We start from the raw sequence: 19,500 nt of genomic DNA, 5'->3' as shown, positions 1-19,500 counted from the left end.
AGACTTCAGATTGACTGTGAGGGGGGCTTACCTGGGAGAGTTCAGGACAGTCCCGAGAGGGAGTGAGGAGCTGGCCAGGGGCAGGGAGAGTTTGGGCTAGCTGCAGTTGCAGTGGAGTCCTTGGCTGATCACAGGGGAGCTGCTGAGGGGCCAACCCTCGTCTCCTCCATTGATTGGCCTTTGGATACACGCTGGTCATTGGATATAGGCTGCGCCTGGGGAGGGTGAAACTGAACCGGTTCTTTTTGGTGAGGGGCAGTTCCTGGTGAGGGGCTTGGCTGTGAGCTCTGAGTGATGGGGAGGTCTAGGCGGCAGACCACAGTATCCGCTACACAAGTCCGGGAGGGAGAGAGGCAGGTCTGGTGGGGATGAGGGAGTGGTCCAGGCCCGTGCGGGTTCAGGCGGTGCCCCTCCATGTGTCACGGCAGGAAGCAGATCGACGTGGCCATCAAAGTGCTGAAACAGAGTACGGAGAAGGCGGACAAGGACGAGATGATGCGGGAGGCACAGATCATGCACCAGCTGGACAACCCCTACATCGTGCGGCTCATCGGAGTCTGCCAGGCCGAGGCCCTCATGCTGGTCATGGAGATGGCCGGCGGCGGACCCCTGCACAAGTTCCTGGCCGGGAGGAAGTGAGCCCCTGGGCTGGCGGGGCGTTTGGGACTGGGGGCTGAGCCTGTCCACCCAGAGGTGTGCGCCACACTCATGTCCCCATGTTTGTAGACACATTTACACCTGCCACCCACACTTACACCCCTGGCAGATCTGATCTCAGGTCTGAGTTTCAGCTGTCACTAACTCTTGTGACGCCAGGCGGGTCTCTTAATTCGTCTGTATCTCAGTTTCTTCATTTGAAAAACTGCAATGCCCCCTTCAGGGGCCCTTGAAGTCAGATGAGCTGATATTTATAAAGTGCTCAGAACAGGGCCTAGCACTGCTTGTAGGAGCTTTGTAAGTATTAGCTCTGTTGCTTCTGCCACCCCAGCTCTCTCCGCCAATTCAAGATCCACTGTGATGGTTGACTGTCTTTGACCTAAAGCACGGTCGGAAAACTGCAGCCAGGTTTGTTTACTATAGCCTGGTTTTGCATCTTCAAAGGTCTCAAAAAAAAAAAAAAAAAAGACTATGTAACAGAGACCATGTGTGTCCTGCAAAGGCTGAAATACTTACTCTCTGGCCCTTTAGAGAAAAAAAATTTGGCCGACTTTTAATACAAAGAAATTGCAGTTTCATTTGGTTTCTTCATGCCTCAAACTCTTATCCTTATGACAGAACCTTTTACATTCATGGAGGCATGTGACCTTGAACCCAAGCGCTCACGGGAGCACGTGCCTTCACGGGTCCCAGCTCAGGTACTCAGTTATTCCACAGGTGTTTCCTGGGCAATTTCTCTATGTTGGGGACTATTACCAATACTTGGGATTATCATTGAAGAGAGAGACAAAGCTCTTTGCCCTTATTCTGGTTGAGGAAGAGAGGCCTTAATAATAGTTATAATAAAGTATATAATGTCAGGCTGGGAGGTGAGAATGTGAGGTTTCTGCAAACTGAGGGAGGCAGCCAGGTGCAGCTGTAGGGGAAGAGTGGGCGGCTGGTGCGAAGCCCTGAGGTGCCTGGAGTGGTGGAGGAACCGTGAATTGGGGCCCTGAGTGCAGGAGGGCGGGGACGTGATATGGGCAGGGGTGTGACAAGGTGGATGACGCATGACCTTGTCGGCTCTGGGGAGGACTTGGACATTTACGCTGAGTGAGGTGGGAGCTGTGGGGGCTGTGAGCAGAGGAGAGCAGGGCTTGAGGCCAGTGTGTGAAGGACAGGCTGTGGCGGGTGAGGACAGAGCTGGCTGTTCAGGTCTCGGCTAGTGATGATGGGGGCTGGTCCAGGGTGGCAGAAGCAGACATGGAGAGAAGTTGGGGGATACTGGAGGAATTCTGAAGGCAGAGCTGCCAGGGTTTGCTGATGGATTGACTATTGTGTGTGAAAAAGAGGAGCTGAGGGCAAGGCTTGAGTACATGACAAGATGAAAGGGGAGTGTGTGTGTGTGCACCTGTGAACAATCAGGAGCTTGACTTCATTATCTTAGGGATGGCCAGGAGACGCCCTGAGGGCACACAGGGGATGCATTAGGTTTGGGGATCATGGTGGGTAGAATTTAAAGCCTGAATGAGGGCAGAAGTTTGTGCCTGTTTTGTTCACACACTGGGTGTGTCCCCGCCCCATGCCTGGCACACAGCAGGTGCACGATAAGCTCCTGTTGAACAGAGGCTCAGCTGGGTCAGACTGGGGCTTTGCCCCCTTGGGGACTTGGGATCCTGTCCCAGCTGCTCCCTTCTTCCCCCTCCCCCTAGGGAGGAGATCCCCGTCAGCAATGTGGCGGAGCTGCTGCATCAGGTGTCTATGGGCATGAAGTACCTGGAAGAGAAAAACTTTGTGCATCGTGACCTGGCGGCCCGCAACGTCCTTCTGGTCAACCGGCACTACGCCAAGATCAGCGACTTTGGGCTCTCCAAGGCCCTGGGTGCCGACGACAGCTACTACACCGTGAGCCCCTGGCCCTGGGATGCCCAGACGGGGGAGGGTTCCTGAGCCCTGTCTCAGCATTATCTCCCGCCCCCAGGCCCGCTCAGCCGGGAAGTGGCCGCTCAAGTGGTATGCGCCTGAGTGCATCAACTTCCGCAAGTTCTCCAGCCGCAGTGACGTCTGGAGCTATGGAGTCACCATGTGGGAGGCCTTCTCCTACGGGCAGAAGCCCTACAAGGCAGGCGTGGGCAGAGGCGGGTGGTTGGCCAGGTGGGAAGGGGGGCTGGGGAGGGGGCCCTGATTACTCACACGTGCACTTGACTTTGGCTTGAGCAGAAGATGAAGGGCCCAGAGGTCATGGCTTTCATCGAGCAGGGCAAGCGGATGGAGTGCCCACCAGAGTGTCCCCCTGAGATGTACAAGCTCATGAGCGATTGCTGGACCTACAAGTGAGTGCCAGCGGGTGGGAGGGTACCTGGCTGAATTGACACCTGGGCCTGGGGCAGGAGGTTGTGTTGTCCAACAGTCAAACATCACTCTTCCCACCCAGAGACCCACTCGATTCATGGCCTTTCCAACCCACAGTACCTTTACTCCCCTGTGTCTGTGCTCAGCTCTTCAACACACTGGCCCTACAATGCTCTAGCACCCCAACACCCTACCTGTGGACACCCAGGGCTCCAGCATCTAAAACCTCAGTCCCCCTCAGCCAGCACTCAAGCGATCCTGCAAGATTCAAACAAGTCAGTACTGTTACCCAAAATATGCGACCAGTACTCAGGGCCTGGGGTGATATTCCACTGTATAATATAATAATATGACACCTGTACTCAGGGCCTGGGGTGATATTCCACTGTATAATATAACAATATGACACCCATACTCAGGGCCTGGGGTGATATTCCACTGTATAATATAATAATATGAGACCAGTACTCAGGGCCTGGGGTGATATTCCACTGTATAATATAATAATATGACACCCGTACTCAGGGCCTGGGGTGATATTCCACTGTATAATATAATAATATGACACCCATACTCAGGGCCTGGGGTGATATTCCACTGTATAATATAAAAATATGAGACCAGTACTCAGGGCCTGGGGTGATATTCCACTGTATAATATAATAATATGACACCCGTACTCAGGGCCTGGGGTGATATTCCACTGTATAATATAATTCCTTTTCCCCATCAGCCAACACCTAGTTGCCCATTAAGGCAACATTGAAGCCCCCAAATATTCAATATCCCCCACCTTCATGTGCTTGAAGTCCAGTGCTTGAACACCTAACCCCTAACACCATCAGTGTCTCCACTTCCGAGCACAGGTAACGTGCACCCAAACAAGCTGTCGCCCTTCACTAACCATGCAATGCTTAGGCATTCCAATATTTGATCCCTTTACTGCCGCAATGTCAATTATTCCACTGGACAACACCTGTCACACTGATACCCAGACATCCAAGCAATCCAATAAATAGACACCCTATTTATGTTGGGTGATGGTAAAGGACAGGGAAACCTGGCGTGCTGCAGTCCATGGGGTTGCAAAGAGTTGGACAGGATTGTGTGACTGAACAACAAATTTATGATAAATTAATAAGAAATGATCAGATCATTCCTACTCCAATATATATTAAGCCAGCCTCTATCAGGAAACGCTCAATACACCAACACCTCAATATCCAAAGAGACTAGTGTCTAACACTCCAACACAGTTCATGGATACTTCACACACGGTTCCATTAACACCTGGAATCTCCACTAGATGAACCCAGCCCCCTCCTCACCCCAATACGGTTCCATCCCGGGCAGCATACTTGCATCCATGTGAGCCCACACCTAGCACCCAAGTACCCTGCCCAAATACCCATGCTCAGTACTTCAGCACTCAGGGTCCCAGCTCCCTGGAGTCAAGCTGTCACCCCAACCCTCGGTGACCTCTCCAGTCTAAGTCCTCAGCAGTCAGGACTCAGTATAGGCTTCCTGTCCATCCTGAAAGTCCGCCCTTCTCTTAGGCCGGAGGGCGACCCCTGAATTGCAGTTGTCTTACACGCAGGAGATTCCCACCCCCCACCCCCATCACCCAATAACCCCTGCCCCACTGCTTTCTGAGCCTCGTGCATGCCCACCCACTGGCTGCAGTTGGGTTCTGGGGGTGCGGTCAGCCGCCTGGATCTCCACTACCCCTCACAGGTGGGAGGACCGCCCGGACTTCGCCGCAGTTGAACAGCGCATGCGCACCTACTACTACAGCTTGGCGAGCAAGGCGGAGGAGCCCGGCGCTTGTGCAAATGGGGTTGAGGCTGCGTGTCCCTGAGCTCCACCCGGCCCAGGGCCTGAGGCCCCCACGCCCCCAGCTTTTCCTCCTGTGCCCTCAGCTCTCTCCCGGGACCTTCAGGCTGGGCCCGGCCCAGTTTCTCTCTGGCCCACATTGGTCTGGTATTCCCAGCCCGGGCACCTGGCCTCTCTGGCTGGAGGAGGAAGCAAGACCTGAAGAAGATGGTCCTGGACTGGAAGCTACAGAGGAGCCCTGAGCTGAGGGGGGTTGCTTACAGCTGGGACCCTCCTTCCTCTGGGTCCAGAAAGGCAGACTCTGGGAGTCCTCAGGCTGCGAGACCTGGAATCATTGGAATAAACTCCAGCCTCTCCCTTGTTTGGGATCCCTCATCTTTCTGGGGTGGGGCTGGGAGGACCAGGAAAGGGTCAATGCAAGGGGTCCATGAGAAGTGCCTGAAGAAGCTGTTTTTGTGTGGGTCTGGGGGCTGCTTTTCCCACCCCTCTGCCCTGGGAACATGTTCCTGTGAGCCTGGGGGCTGAGGGGCCAGGGTCACTGCTGACCCCAGCTGCCAGACCTTCGTGGTCGGCGTGAAATAGATGCTGCCCATGTTCACTGCGTGTGAGCCATCACCTGCAGAGACTTAAACACCCTGCTGGCACCTCCCCCCAGTCACGCCCCAACCTGTGCTCTTAAAGTCTCTTCAGGTGATTCCGGCATTCTGTCCCACCTACTCGGCTGCCTCCCCCTCTTCCCTGGGCCCAGGCAGTCGCAGCTGGGAATCTTTATCAACCTGATGCCCCGTTGCGGACTCTGTCCCGGCTCAGTCCCGCTCCAGAGAAGACCCGTCTCCAGGCCCTCGCTGCCTCAGCTTCCCCGCGCGGAAATTTGGGGTGCTGAAGCTCAGAACCCAACCAGGCGGGTGAAACAGAGCCAGGTCCCTGCCTCTCTTTTCTGGACTCACTCCCCCTTCCTCAACTGCAGTTAACCCCGTGCTCTGTTCCCTGGCCTCAAAGGGCCGAGGGCTCCAGGGCAGCTATGAATCCCCCTCAAAACCAAGGAGATGCCAGGAGATTTTCTGCAGCTTCAGGGAAGGTAGATTTTCTTTCTTTTTGTATGTGGAACTCTAGAAAGTCAGAGGCTCTTTTGTAGAACTATAGGGTGCGGGTGGGGAGACAGGGGCTTTCGGGATTGTGTGGAGGCTGAGCACGAGACCTGGGTGGGCGACCGGGCAGGGGACACCCAGGAGGAGGCCCCGGAACCTGGGTGATGTGGGTGCTTTGTCAAAACCAGGAAATTGATGTTGGGATTATTAACTTAGGTATAGACCTTACTCTGATTTTTACCGCTTACGGAGTTATAATAATTTACATGTAAGCTTCATGTTAGCATATTCTTTCATGAACTTTGCATTCTACCTGCAAGGTAGTTGAGAGAACGCCCAGTTTTATAGTCAACCCCAGACACACAAACTCTCAGCTCTGTGTTTGGAGAGTAAATCTGTCATGGTTTGGAATTGTTTGAGGGTTTCTAAGCGCTGCCAGACAGTATCTTCCTGCAAAGATTGACAACAGACAAGGAGAGCACAGCTGTTGTAAAGATAAAGACACAAACTTGAATTACCTCCATTTTGTGCAGCCACTTGGAGATTTTTATTTGTCTTTAAAATTTAAAGCTGTGAAGGCTTGCAAACCATGCGATATTCTTTTATTTGGTAAATGTACATATTAGTTTGTAAACTGTATTACTGACTTTAACACCATTAAAATGCAAAAATTGTTTTTTAACTTTTCAAGTGAATGAACAAATCAACAAAAGTTACATCAATAGTACTGTTTTGTGGCTTCCCAAGTTGTACTGTTTGCAGGTATTTTAGTTTTGTTAAACCACTTGTTATTCCTGGATAATTATTTACATTGTTACATAAAGTATTATATCAAAAGGGAAAACATTTTCGCTGTCTGCATTTCTTTTATGGGCATTACTATTATTGTTTCATGTTATAATTATTGCTGAAAATACTTTATGGGGAGGAGGTGTTTAAAGTGATCGCTCTGGGTGTCAAATACACTGGAGAAAGCTGATGTCATTCAGTTGCTAAGTCGTGTCTGACTCTTTGCGACCGCATGGACTGCAGCAGACCAGGCTTCCCTGTCCTTCACTATTTTACAGAGATTGCTCAAACTCATGTGCATTGAGTGGGTGATGCTGGAGAAGCTTGCACTAAAGGACCGTTGGAGCCAGTGACAGAGGGTGCAGTTTCAAAAAGATACCACGAGATGGCGGTGTTGTTCCCCAAGCCGCGGTGGCTCCCGCCTGCTGCCCCGTTTGAGTTATCTTTTTGCCCGGAGCAGAACCCACGACTCACCCTGGTCTCACAGCCCCTAGGCCGTGCCCTGCAATCCACTCACTCCACAGCCACTTGAAGAATCTTTCCTGTGAGCAGCTCTGACCTCTTCCAGGGTTCCCCAAACATATTCATGTTAATGCTGACCTCTGGGCCTTTGCAATTCCTATTCCTTCTGCCTGAATGGTTTTCACTATTTTACTAATGTCCACAAAATTCATACTGTATTTAAAATATGAGTAAGTTACTGGGGGAGGTTACCTAATCTCTCTGTGCTTCTGGTTTGGCCAGAAAGAGAAGGTAAATCCAGGTTGAAGAATTAGAAAACCTGAAAGGCAGTGGGGAGACACAGAGGGTGTTTGAGCAGGGGAGAGTCCTGGGAAGTAAAAAGGGAGAAAGGCCTCCCCTCCCTCCAGCCCTTCAGGTGTAGGGGGCTCTGGCTTTGGCCAACCCAGGCCTCTTCTATGGGTCCAGCAGTGTCTGGCCCAGAGGGTCTTCCTCTCTCTTTGCTTTCCCCGGTGGGGCTGTTGCCCTCTGGTGACCTCCTCTGAGCCTGAGCTGGCCTCTGGTCCCTGGAAGACACCAGGTGTGTGTGCGGGGTCAGTCCCGGTGGGGAAGCTGCCAGCTGCAGGTGGGACCTGGGTGTCACCTTTCTGGAAGTGTTGGTGACTCCCTCCAGTACAGAGGAGCTCGGAGGCCACGAGAGGCTCACAGGATTCAGCGAGACAGCCGGGAGCGAAGTCCCGTGTGTAGGCGCGGACCTGGCTGAGCCCGCCGGCATTCTGGGGGCGTGGGATGTTCTTGGGGTGGCATCCAGCGTTGTCTGCCTATGTCTGTCTCTCTGTCCTCTCTCTGTCCCCTCTGCCCCGTCTCAGTTTCTCTGTCTTAAGTCCCTTACAGCCTCCGCCTTCTCTTTCGGCCCCATCTCTCTGTCCACTGCTGTCTCTGTTGATTCCCATCTTTGGGCTTCTCAACCCTGAGGGTCCCTCCTCTCTCCTCTTGGGTTCTACTTCCTCTGACCTCAGTGCCCGCCCTGGGAGGAGAAGGAAGGGGCTGCCCAGGGAAGGGGCCGGGGCCAGGGCCAGGGCCAGGTGGCGAGCACAGCTGCTGTGTGAAGTCACACACCCCATGCTGAGCTCCACTTTGGAAGGGCCTTACCCATGACCTCCTGATCACTGTGGGCTGCCTCTTCCCTCTTCGCGCCCTTTCTCATCTCCGGGCTCTGACCTCTGTCCTGTTTCTTTGCTGCTTCTGTAGGTGTCACCCCCGCCCCCCGACCCCCACCCATGGCTCAGCTGTCTGCGTGCTGCAGCTTCTGGGCTTTCCTGTCATCCACTACCACGGCCTTGACACTGACCAAAGGGCCAGGCCTCGGCTGCCTGCACCTCTGCTAACGCTCGGTTATCTTAGGTCCTTCCACGACCACTGGCTGGGGGTGGGCTGTGCAGTCTGGCTCGGCTGGGGCGGTGCTTGAGGACTCAGAAGACAGCACTTTGGAGGCCAAGGAGGGTCTGGCCGTTGAGTGGCTCTAGGGGTACTTGTTCTTGGGCTTGGCTGTAGAGGATGTGGGGCTTCTTAATGGGGAGACTGGCATTGCTGTGGAGGTCTGACTGTCCTGGGGAAGCAGTTGTAAAGATCCAGGGTAACTGTGCTGGTACAAAGCTCTGGTTGCTGGGTGGGGTGGTTCCATGGGCTGGTACCTTGTGTTCATGGGCTGGGCTGTTGAGTCAGTGGTTGTCATCAGCTTTGGTAGGTCAGTGTTGCCATCAGTTTGGGGAGGTCAGCGTTTGCCCTTGGCTCTGGGAGGTCAGAGGCTGCCCTTGGCTCTGGGAGGCCAGCGTTTGCTCTTGGCTTTGGGAGGTCAGAGGCTGCCCTTGGCTTTGGGAGGTAAGTTTTTGTCCTTGGCTTTGGGAGGTCGATGCTTGTCCTTGGCTGCTGGGTGTTCATTCGTTGCCTTTGGTTTGGGGAGCCTGGTTGCTGTTGGGCCTTTTCCCCTCATAACTGGTGGTGGGTCTAGGGGGTACTGGGGAGTTCCAGCTTCTGAGTCAGTGGATGAGTGCGTGTTGCAGGCAGTCACTGCTTATAGGCCTCCGGCTGTTATCTGCTGGAGTCTGGGTGTTGTGTGTGTGTCGTCTTGGGGGTGTAGTTAGTGGAGATCAGCTCCCTCAGCTTTCCTTCTTCCTATGTCATCTCTCTGTTCTGCCCACATTTCTGTTTCCATCTCTCTCTTTGCACTTCTCTTTTCCATCCACACGTGTTGAGCACTTCCTGTGTGTGTAGATCAGCTGTAGCAGGGCTCTGGACCCTGCTTATAGGGGAAGAGGTGGGACCCATGCCATGGAGCCTGGTCCTTGGACTGAAGTCATAGGTTTATATGGGGTGAAAGAGCTGGATGCGGTGTGCCAGAGAACCCTTGATCAAGCTCCTTGCTTTGAACCTTAAGGCTGAGTCCAGGGGGTGCTTGGACTGGCCTTGAATGTATGGGGTCGGGGGTCTCAGTCACAGACTTTGGGCAGGTGCAGGGTCTCTCCCCTGGGAACTGAGAGGACTGTGAGCATCAGGGGAGAGGCTAGCCATGCTGATATCTGGGCAGGTAGGGTGGGAGGAGAGTGTTCCAGGGGGAGGGAAGAGCTTGTGCAAAGGCCCTGGGCCACGACAAGGAGGCCAGTGTGGCTAAGCAGAGTGGGTCAGGTGGAAGGGGTGGGGCAGAGTGTGCGAAATTTTGCCCTCACTCCAAGTGAGGCGGGAAGCTCTGGGGTTGGGCACACAAGGCTCCGAGCACAGACTAGCTCAGTCTGCAAACGCGGCTCTCATGTGATGCCCGCTGTCACGGCGGATAGGGGCTTGGCTGGGCCCAGGTGGGACTCATTCTAAGGCTTTCATGCATGGGAACCTTCTCATCATGAGTCAGGGCTCTCGAGGCCTTTTGAGGAATGGGCTGGGCTGCCCAAAGCTGTGGGAACAGCCCCTGTGACCCCTTAGCCCAACCCTGCTGGGTAGCCTTCTTCACAAGAGGAGGGAGTACAAGGCCCATGGAGCAGCTGGGGGCAGAGGGCGCTGGACAAAGACTGGAGGGAGGATGGGCCTTGGCAGAGGCTCCCTGGGGGTGAAGGAGAGGGGCTGCGGGAGGCAGTGTCTGACATCTCATTGTGTGACTTCTTGTGATGAGCAGCTCATTACCTACCAAGGCAGCCAGGCTGGCCCATGAGCTAGAATTCTTGGAATGTTCTTTCAAATGCTGACCCCAACCTGGACCTCCACCCCTCCCCTGTGGTCCCCTAACCACACCAGGCTCACCTCTTTCTCTAAATATTTCACTCCTCCAATACTTATTGCATGCCTGTTGTGGAGATGTGTGTCCCTGGTACACAGACCCAGAGTCTCGCTGCAGTGATGGTGGAAGGCCAGGAGACCCCGGGAGTCCAGAAGTGGCTCCTGACCTAGTTGAGAGGAGGTCAATCTGGTGGATTTCATGTATGAAGTAACATCTAACCTGAGTCCCCTGTAGGATGAACGAAATTTGGCCATGGAAGAGGTGAGGAAAGAGTGTTCCAGGCACAAGGAACAGCATGTGGAAGGCAGAGAACATCCTTTTGGAAACCAAAAGAGGTTTGGAATGGCTGGAACACTGTGTTTGAAGAGGGATGCTGAGGCCAGCAAAGGGGTCATGCTGGAACTGTGACCCCATGGGAGACAAGTGACCTTTTCTTTTGTATTTCCTGGTTGCTCTGCCAGAAAGCAACTTATTCCCTGTCTTCTCCCACCCTCCCATGGTGCATGAATTATATAGTTTTTTCTACTTTCTTTGAATTTGAAGTATAGTCAATGTGTAATAATATATAAGTTACAGTTGTACAATAGTGATTCACAATTTTTAAAGGTTACCTCCATTTTTAAAATATTGGCTATATTCCCTGTATTGTACAGTATGTCCTTTTAGCTCATTTTGTACTTGAGGACCTCTTTTTCCCCTCCCCTATCTTGCCTCTCCCCGCTTCACTCTCCCCGCTGGTAACTACTAGTTTGCTGTTTATATCCTTGAGTCTGCTTCTTTTTTGTTACATTCACTAGTTTGTTGTATTTTTTTTAGATTTCACGTATGTTCTATTGTACAGTGTTTGTCTTTCTCTATGTTAATTACTTCACTTACAATGCCCACCACGGCCGTCCATGTTGTTGCAGATGGCAAGATTCCCCTTTTTTCCCCTGTGGCTTAGTGGTATTCCATTGTGTGTGTGTACGCACATGCTAGTTGTGTCCAGCTCTTTGTGACCCCATGGACTTGTCATCTAAAAAAACACAACTTGAGAGTTGCGAATTAAGTTTTATCTGGGGCAAAATGAGGACTGCAGCCCGGGAGACAGCACTCAGACAGCTCTGAGAGACTGCTCCAAAGAGGTGGGGGGAAGGTCAGGATATAAGACTTTGGTAAAGAGGGCACTCAGTGCAACCAAGCACTTACTTTACAACAGGTTTTCTCCTGGTCACAAGGAGCCGATGTAAACAATGATGCTGTGGACACTGGAACACATGCCTCTTTTTAAAATTTGTTTTTCGATTCCACCTAGGAGTGGAATGCCTGGGTCGTATAGTAGTTCTGTTTTTAGTTTTCTGAGAAACCTACATATTGTTCTCCATAGTGTTTGTACCAAGTTACATTCCATCCACAGTGTACAGGGTTTCCTTTCTCCACATCCTCACCAAGACTTGTTATTGGTGTTCTTTTTGATGATAGCCCTTCTGACAGGTGTGAGGTGATATCTCATTGTGGTTTTTACTTGCATTTCCCTGACTAGCCCTGTTGGCCATCTGCATTTTCTCTTTGGAAAGTTATCTATTCAGTTCTTCTGCCCATTTTAAAATCAGGTTGTTTGTTTTATTGATGGTGAGTTGTACCAGCTGTTTATATATGTTGAATAGTAATCCCTTACTGGTCATACAATTTGCAAATATTTTCTTCCATTCAATAGGTTGACTTCTCTTTTTGTTGATGGTTCCTTTGCTCTGCAAAAGCTTTTAAGCAAAGGGATAATGAGCACCTTGGAGCAGGTGCCCTCATGGGACACAAGGGGCTTTGTATTTTCTAGTTGCTCTGCCCAGAGGCTCCTTACTCACCCCCAGCCCCCTCCTACCCAATTCTCTGCCCCTTGCCATTCCCATGTGACTGCATCCTTCCTGGCATGGGTTTTATAATTTCAGAAATCTTCTCGAACTCCAGATGGGAAAGATTATGTCTTATTGTGTAAATGAAGACAAATCAACATTTCTTGCATACGTGGCATGGTCAGACAATGTTTTCAGAAATGCCTGTAATATGAGGCCTCAAACCTAGCAGAAAATGTGCGTCATCTCAGGAGCAAAAGCAAAGCTCCATGCTCTGGCCCCATGGGTGGGGAAGTGGTGCAGCAGCCTCCCTGCTCTCTTTTGATTCCTATTTTTTCTTCTCCTTTTATGTCCCTTTGCAGTTTTAAATACCTCTCTTCTATGATGGAGGCTGGGGTCTCTCTTGGTGCCTGTAGCTTTGTTCTTAGTGTCTGGGGGTGTCTTTGAGCTCAAAGGACAGAGCTGTGAAGCCCCAGGAGATGTTCCATGTGAGAAAGCGCAATGTGATAAAAGTCTGATACATCCCCATTTAATTTTCATGATGGTGGTAACCCTCATACCCATTTTACAGATGAGGAAACTGAGGCTCAGGGAGGTTAAGATACAAACCCAGCATCCGATGACCAATGTAGAAGAGACAATTATTTTTTAATTTTAATTTTTTTATTGAAGTATAGTTGATTTACGATGTGTTAATTTCTGCTGTATAGCGAAGTGACTCAGTTTTATATTTATATACATTCTTTTTTTATATTTTCCATTATGGTTTATCCCAGGACATTGAAAATAGTTCCCTGTGCTACACAGTAGGACCGTGTCCTTTCATCCTGCATCTACTGATCCCAGTCCATCCCTCCTCCACCCCCTTGGCAACCACGAGTCTGCTCTCCACGTCTGTGAGTCTCTTTCTGCTTCATAGATAGGTTCGCTTGTGTTATATTTTAGATTCCACATATAAGTGATACCATACAGTATTTGTCTTTCAAAGAGGCAATTCTGTTGGTGGCTTTTGTAGGCTTTTAACCAACTTCTCTTCAGTAATTAAGAATTCTGTTTGATTTAACTCAAGTTCCAGGGGAGAGGGCTGCTAACTCTCCACCCCAAAGAGAAACTTATTGTCTCCCCAGCCCAGTCTGGGAACAGAAGCCCTGTCTCTTAACTAGAAAGGGGCTATGGAGTTCAGCCCTTATAGCAAGGAGAGAAAAGAGAAATGAGCAACAAGAGAGAGGAAAACAGAACATCCACTCTCCTCAGAGAACCTCGCGCCCAGAATCCAGTCTTGGTTCTAGTTCCATACCTGCCACTGAACCCTGATGTGACCTCGTTCAGCTCCTCCCCAGCTCTGCATCCATTCCCCATCTATTGAGTTTTTATTCTATCAATTATACTTTTTCTATCTAACTCTGAGTCTTTTATATCTGCCTGTTTATATTTCATAGTCTCCTGTTCTTTCATGGCAGTTATTCCATCCTTTATCTCTTTGAGTAATTTAATATATTTGATGTTAAGCCCTTTTTATTTATTTTTTTTATTTTTTGGTTAATGAATAGTAAATTGATTTATTGGTGAAATTAGCAACTACAGAGCTTCCTGATGATATAAAATCAGTAGATAATTCACAGAAATTAGCTTCCAGATTTTCATTTTAATTACTACTGTGAAACAACATAATTTAGTACCAAATGTTTAAAAACCCATTATAATTACCAGACTCTGAAACATGCCTTATTTGTATCTCATCAACTACACAAAACTCATCCATTTTTCTTTTGAAAAAGGTAGTAGAAATCTCAAAGAATAATGGAGAGACTACTAACTAAAGGTATGATAACTAATCGAGCACCATGATTCCATTCTCAGGACCTCCCAAGAGGCTGGAAGGAGGAAGGGAAGAAGTGAGGATGTTGGAGAAATAAGGGTCATTCTTAACTTCTGGTCCCTTTTGTGCTGTAAGGCAATGCAAGGTCTAGCGAAAACGAAAACTGCTGAGGCTGGAGATTAAAACAAAAGCTTTTGGTTCAGACCCTGAACCTCCTTTTGGTAAAGGAGGCCCTGGAGAACAGTAGACAGTTTATCCAGAAGGCAGTGTTGGAGTTGGCTTCAGCAACTAGGGGGTTTCTTCTTAGCGTCCATGTCTTTTTTAATTTCTTCAAGTTTTTTAGCCAGGTTTGGTATGTCATAGTTTTGAGCCAGATACATTCCCACCACGTTGCCAAGAGTAAATCCAAGCAAGAACTGGAGCATAGTGTTGGCAAGCTTATTTTTTTAATTTACTGGAGTATAGTTGCTTTAAAGGGGTTCCCAGGTGACTCAGTGGTAAAGAATCTGTCTGCCAATGCCGGAACCGCAGGAGACACAAGAGACATGGTTTTGATCCCTGGGTCGGGAAGATCCCCTGAAGAAGGGAATGGCTACCCTATCCAGTATTCTTGCTTAGAGAATCCCATGGATGGAGGAACCTGCTGGGCTACAGTCCGTGGGGTTGAAAAGAGTGGGACACAAATGAATGACTAACATTTTGTATGTGTGTGTGTGCCTTACAGGGTTGTGTTATTTTATACTATAAAAGGGAATCGGTGTGTGTGTGTGTGTGTGTGTATACATATCCCCTCTCTTGGATTTCCTTCCTAATTAGGTCACCACAGGCATTGAGTAGACTTCCCTGAGTAGGTTCTCATTAGACCAGGTTTGATCTCTGGGTTGAGAAGATCCCCTGGAGAAGGGAATGGCTACCCACTCCAGTATTCTTGCCTGGAGAATCCCATGGACAGAGGAGCCTGGTGGGCTACAGTGCGTGGGGTCACAAAGAATCAGACACAACTGAGTGATTAACACTTTTTTATCTATTCTATGCATAGTATCAAATGTGTATATATGTCAATCTCAGTCTCCCGATTTCATCCCGCCGCCCATCCCCTCCTTGGTGTCCATACATTCGTCCTCTATGTCTGTGTCTCTGTTTCTGCTTTGCTAAAAGGTTATCTCTACCATTTTTCTAGATCCCACATGTATGTGTTAATATGGGATATTTGTGTTTCTCTTTCTGACTTACTTCACTCTGTATGACAGTCTCTGGGTCCATCCACGTCTCTAAAAATGACCCAGTCTTGTTCCTTTTCATGGCTGAGTAATATTCCATTGTATACATGTACCACATCTTTTGTCCATTCCTCTGTAGACGGACATCTGGGTTGCTTCCTTGTCCTGGATCTTGTAAACAGTGCTGCAGTGAACATTGGTGTGCATGTGTCTCTTGGAGCTATGGTTTTCTCTGGGTGTATGCTCAGTAGTGTTAAGCCTCTTTTAGACTGTTCTTTTTCTCTGTTTCCTTAGATGTAAAATTCTTCCAGTTGGGGAGTTTGGGGAAACTCCATGAAGTGGTTGTGACTCCATCGCGTCTGGGTAGTTCTCTCATGTACGTCTGGGCACGTGTCCTTGACGTCATATATGAGGTGCTCCTACACGGGTCCCAGCCTCCCATGGGTGGGTGGGGGCCTCCACCCTTGCCACTGGCACCTCTGCTGTGGTCTTTTGTTCACGTTGTATTCCCTGTCATTTCTGAGTGTTTGGAGCAGAATGGATAGTTTTCAGTGGGTACTGGGTTGGCCACTTTGAATGAAAGTTCAATTGCATCATCTGCAGACAATTCACAGGTGAGGAAATGGAAGCCCAGGGAGCTAGCGTGACTTGCTCAAGCACACACGGCTGGAAAGGAGGATTATAATCTGGTTAAATCCTCTCCACTCCTCTGCATCTGGTGGCCTCAGTGCTCACCTCAGCTCTGATTAATTGCTGGCAGTGTGTTCTGTAGACACAATTTTTTTTTTTTTTTTTGCTCTGTGAGCTGAAGAGACTGACCTCTCCCCTTCAGCATGCAGAACAAACTCAAAACTGTCCTTGGTAGAAGTGAAATAAAAACTGATAAGGTTTAACCTGGTATATCGGAAAAGGTGTGAGACCTGGAGTCTGACCTCAAGTAGGTCACTTAACTTCTTGGAGCCTCAGTTTTCTCATCTGTAACATGGGGATAATAATCAAATGTATCTCTCTGGGTGGTGATAAGTGTAAAGTGGTGAAAATGCATGAGTTTCAAACATAGTAGCTGCCTAGAAAATACTTTTTCCTCCCGTGGAGGAAAGCACACTAGTGCTTTCACACACTAGTAGGGGAGCTGTGGACTGGGACCGCTGATCTAAGTCCCTCAGGGTTTTGAGAGTACATGGGAGGAGAGGTTCTCCAAAGACAGAATAGAGACGATCAGGGAAGGGTCCAGAGAAGCCAGACTTTAACTCCGTTTTGGGAAAATGATGAGAGTTTACCTGATCTGAAAGGAGTAGATTTTAGAGGAAATGAGCTCCCCATCACTCAAAGAGAGTTTAGAAATAAGCCCATTCATCTATGGACAATTGATTTTTTTTTAAATGTGAAGTGTGGTTGATTCATAATATTGTGTTAGTTTCAGACATATAGCAAAGTGATTCAGTTATAGGGGTGTGTGTGTGTGTGTGCGCGCGTGCATTTGTTCTTGTTCAATCATGTCCAGCTCTTTGAAACCCCATGGACTGCAGCATGCCAGGCTTCCCTGTCCTTCACTGTCTCCCAGAGTTTGCTCATACTTATGCCCCAACCCATACGGTTGATGCCGTCCAACCATATCGTTCTCCATCATCACCTTCTCCTCCTGCCTTCAATCTTTCCCAGGAGGGTCTTTTACAGTGAGTTGGCTCTTCACATCAGGTGGCCAAAGTATTGGAGCTTTCAGCATGAGTCTTTCCAGTGAATATTCAGCGTTGATTTCCCTTAGGTTTGTCTGGTTTTATCTTCTGGCTGTCCAAGGGACTCTCAAGAGTCTTCTCCAGCACCACAATTTGAAAGCATCAATTCTTCAGCGTTCAGCCTTCTTTATGATCTACCTCTCACATCCCTACATGACTACTGGAAAAACCATAGCTTTGACTGTACAGACCTTTGTTGGCAAAGTGATGTCTTTGCTGTCTAGGTTTGTTATAGCTTTCTTTCCAAGGAGCAAGCATCTTTTAATATCATGGCTGCAGTCACCATCCATAGTGGTTTTGGAACACAAGAAAATAAAGTCTGTCATGGTTTCCATTGTTTCCCCATCTATTTGCCATGAAGTTATGGAACTGGATGCCCTCATCTTAGTTTTTTGAATGTTGAGTTTTAAACCAACTTTTTCATTCTCCTTTTTCACTTTCATCAAGAGGCTCTTCAGTTCCTCTTTGCTTTCTGCCATAAGGTTGGTGTCATCTGCGTATCTGAGGTTATTGATTTTTCTCCCAGCAATCTTGATTTCAGCATGTGCTTCATCCAGACCAGCATTTTGCATGATGTACTCTTCATAGAAGTTAAATAAGCAGGGTGACAATATACAGCCTTGACATACTACTTTCCCTATTTGAAACCAGTCTGTTGTTCCATGTCCAGTTCTAACTGCTGCTTCTTGACCTGCGCACAGATTTCTCAGGAGGCAGGTAAGGTGGTCTGGTATTCCCATGTCTTTAAGAATTTTCCGCAGTTTATTGTGATCCACACAGTCAAAGGCTTTAGCAAAGTCAATGAAGCAGAAGTAGATGTTTTCCTGGAATTCCCTTGCTTTTTCTATGATCCAACAGATGTTGGTGATTTGATCTCTGGTTCCTCTGCCTTTTCTAAATCCAGCTTGAACATCTGGAAGTTCTCAGTTCATTATACCATTAAAGCTTAGCTTGAAGGATTTTGAGCATTACTTTGCTAGCATGTAAAATGATAGCACAATTGTGCGGCAGTTTGAATATTCTTTGGCATTGTGCTTCTCTGGGATTGGAATGAAAACTGACCTTTTCCAGTCCTGTGACCACTGCTGAGTTTTCCATATTTCCTGGCATATTAAGTGCAGCAATTTAACAGCATCATCTTTTAGGGTTTGAAGTAGCTTTCCTGGCTATTGTAAATAGTGCTGCTATGAACATTGGGGTGCATGTATATTTTCTAATTCAAGTTTTTGTCTTTTCCGGATATATGCACAATAATGGGATTGCTAGATCAAATAGTAGCTCTGCTTTTAGTTTTCAGGGAACGAAACTTTCATACTGTTTTCCACGGTGGCTGTATCATTTACACTCCCACCAACAGGGTACCGTGTGTCTCCTTTTTCTAACACCCTCTCCAGCTTTTGTTATTTGTGGACTCTTTGATGATGGCCATTCTGATTGGTGTGTGGTGACCTTCCCTGTAGTTCTGATTTGTATTTCTCAATTAATTAATGATGTTGAACATGTTTTCATGTGCCTATGGCCATCTTTCTGTCTTATTGGAGAAATGCCTGTCTTTTGCCCATTTTTTGACTGGATCACTTATTTTTTTGATAATGAGTTGTATGAGCTGCTTATATATTTTGGAAATTAAAACCTTCTTTGACCGAATCATTGGCAAATATTTTCTCCCATTCTGTGGGTGTCTTTTCACTTTGTTCATGGTTTCCTTTGCTGTGCCAAAGCTTGTAAGATTGATCAGATCTCATTTTTGCTTTTAGCTCTTTCTCCCTGGGAGACTAAGAAATATTGCTATGATTTATGTTAGAGAATGTTTTACCTACAGTCTCTTCTAGGAGTATAATGGTTGCCATCTTAGAGTTAACTCTTTAAGCCACTTGGAGTTTTTGTGTGTGGCGAGAGGGTGTGTTCTAATTTCACTGGTATACATGTGGCTGTCTAACTTTCCCAGCACCAATTATTGAAGAGACTGTCTTCTCAATTGTATAGTCTTGCCTCCTTTGTCAAAGATTAATTGACTAAAATGAAAAGAAAAACTAGAGAAAAAGATTAATTGACTCTGGGTGCGTGGGTTTGTTTCTTGGCACACGATTTTGCCCGTTGATCTGTGTGACTGTTTTTTGTGTGTGTGTGTAGTACCACACCACTATGTCTTTGTAGCACTGTGGTGTTGCCTGGATAGACAAAATTTTTCTCTTCTAAATTATGAAAATAAGTTAATACATTTACAGGAGACTTGGAAAAATACAGAACAAAGTTCCACTACATATTACAATTATTTTTAAGAAGATAAATTGATTTTTAGTTGGCTGTCAAACTCTCAAAAATTAATAGAATAAATATACAGGAAAGTAGAAGGATATAGGACACAATGAACGATGGATTTCTTGGAATCTAGAGCCAGGTGTAGGAATGTCAGAGCCTTGGCTTAGCCTCTCTTGATAGTTTATTTTGCAGATTTTTTTTGAAGCTGT

At 48.2% G+C, this 19,500-nt stretch overlaps 2 protein-coding genes across 4 annotated transcripts in view; one reads left to right on the top strand and one right to left on the bottom strand.

Annotated features, from left to right (window-relative positions):
- The window catches only part of LOC122703995 (tyrosine-protein kinase ZAP-70), a 30,187-nt gene extending 23,432 nt beyond the window's left edge, over positions 1 to 6,755 (top strand). For all 3 annotated transcript variants that reach the window (XM_043918671.1, XM_043918672.1, XM_043918673.1), the window contains 5 exons: positions 429 to 635; positions 2,349 to 2,541; positions 2,618 to 2,758; positions 2,857 to 2,969; positions 4,723 to 6,755. In XM_043918671.1, coding sequence (XP_043774606.1) covers positions 429 to 635; positions 2,349 to 2,541; positions 2,618 to 2,758; positions 2,857 to 2,969; positions 4,723 to 4,846 — 778 coding nt within the window. In that variant the 3' untranslated portion in view covers positions 4,847 to 6,755. The remainder of the gene's footprint in view (positions 1 to 428; positions 636 to 2,348; positions 2,542 to 2,617; positions 2,759 to 2,856; positions 2,970 to 4,722) is intronic.
- Positions 60 to 14,503, bottom strand: LOC122703997 (short transmembrane mitochondrial protein 1). Its single transcript, XM_043918674.1, has 3 exons — positions 14,098 to 14,503; positions 133 to 139; positions 60 to 70 (listed from the first exon to the last, which is right to left on the bottom strand). The coding sequence occupies exon 1, from the start codon at positions 14,496 to 14,498 to the stop codon at positions 14,355 to 14,357; it is 144 nt and encodes a 47-aa protein (XP_043774609.1). The 5' UTR covers positions 14,499 to 14,503; the 3' UTR covers positions 60 to 70; positions 133 to 139; positions 14,098 to 14,354.
- Between the last annotated feature and the right edge of the window lie 4,997 nt (positions 14,504 to 19,500).

Source organism: Cervus elaphus, chromosome 11 (assembly GCF_910594005.1).
Source record: "Cervus elaphus chromosome 11, mCerEla1.1, whole genome shotgun sequence".
NCBI classification, from domain to species: Eukaryota; Metazoa; Chordata; class Mammalia; order Artiodactyla; family Cervidae; genus Cervus; species Cervus elaphus.
This window is presented reverse-complemented; position numbering and strand designations above follow the sequence as displayed.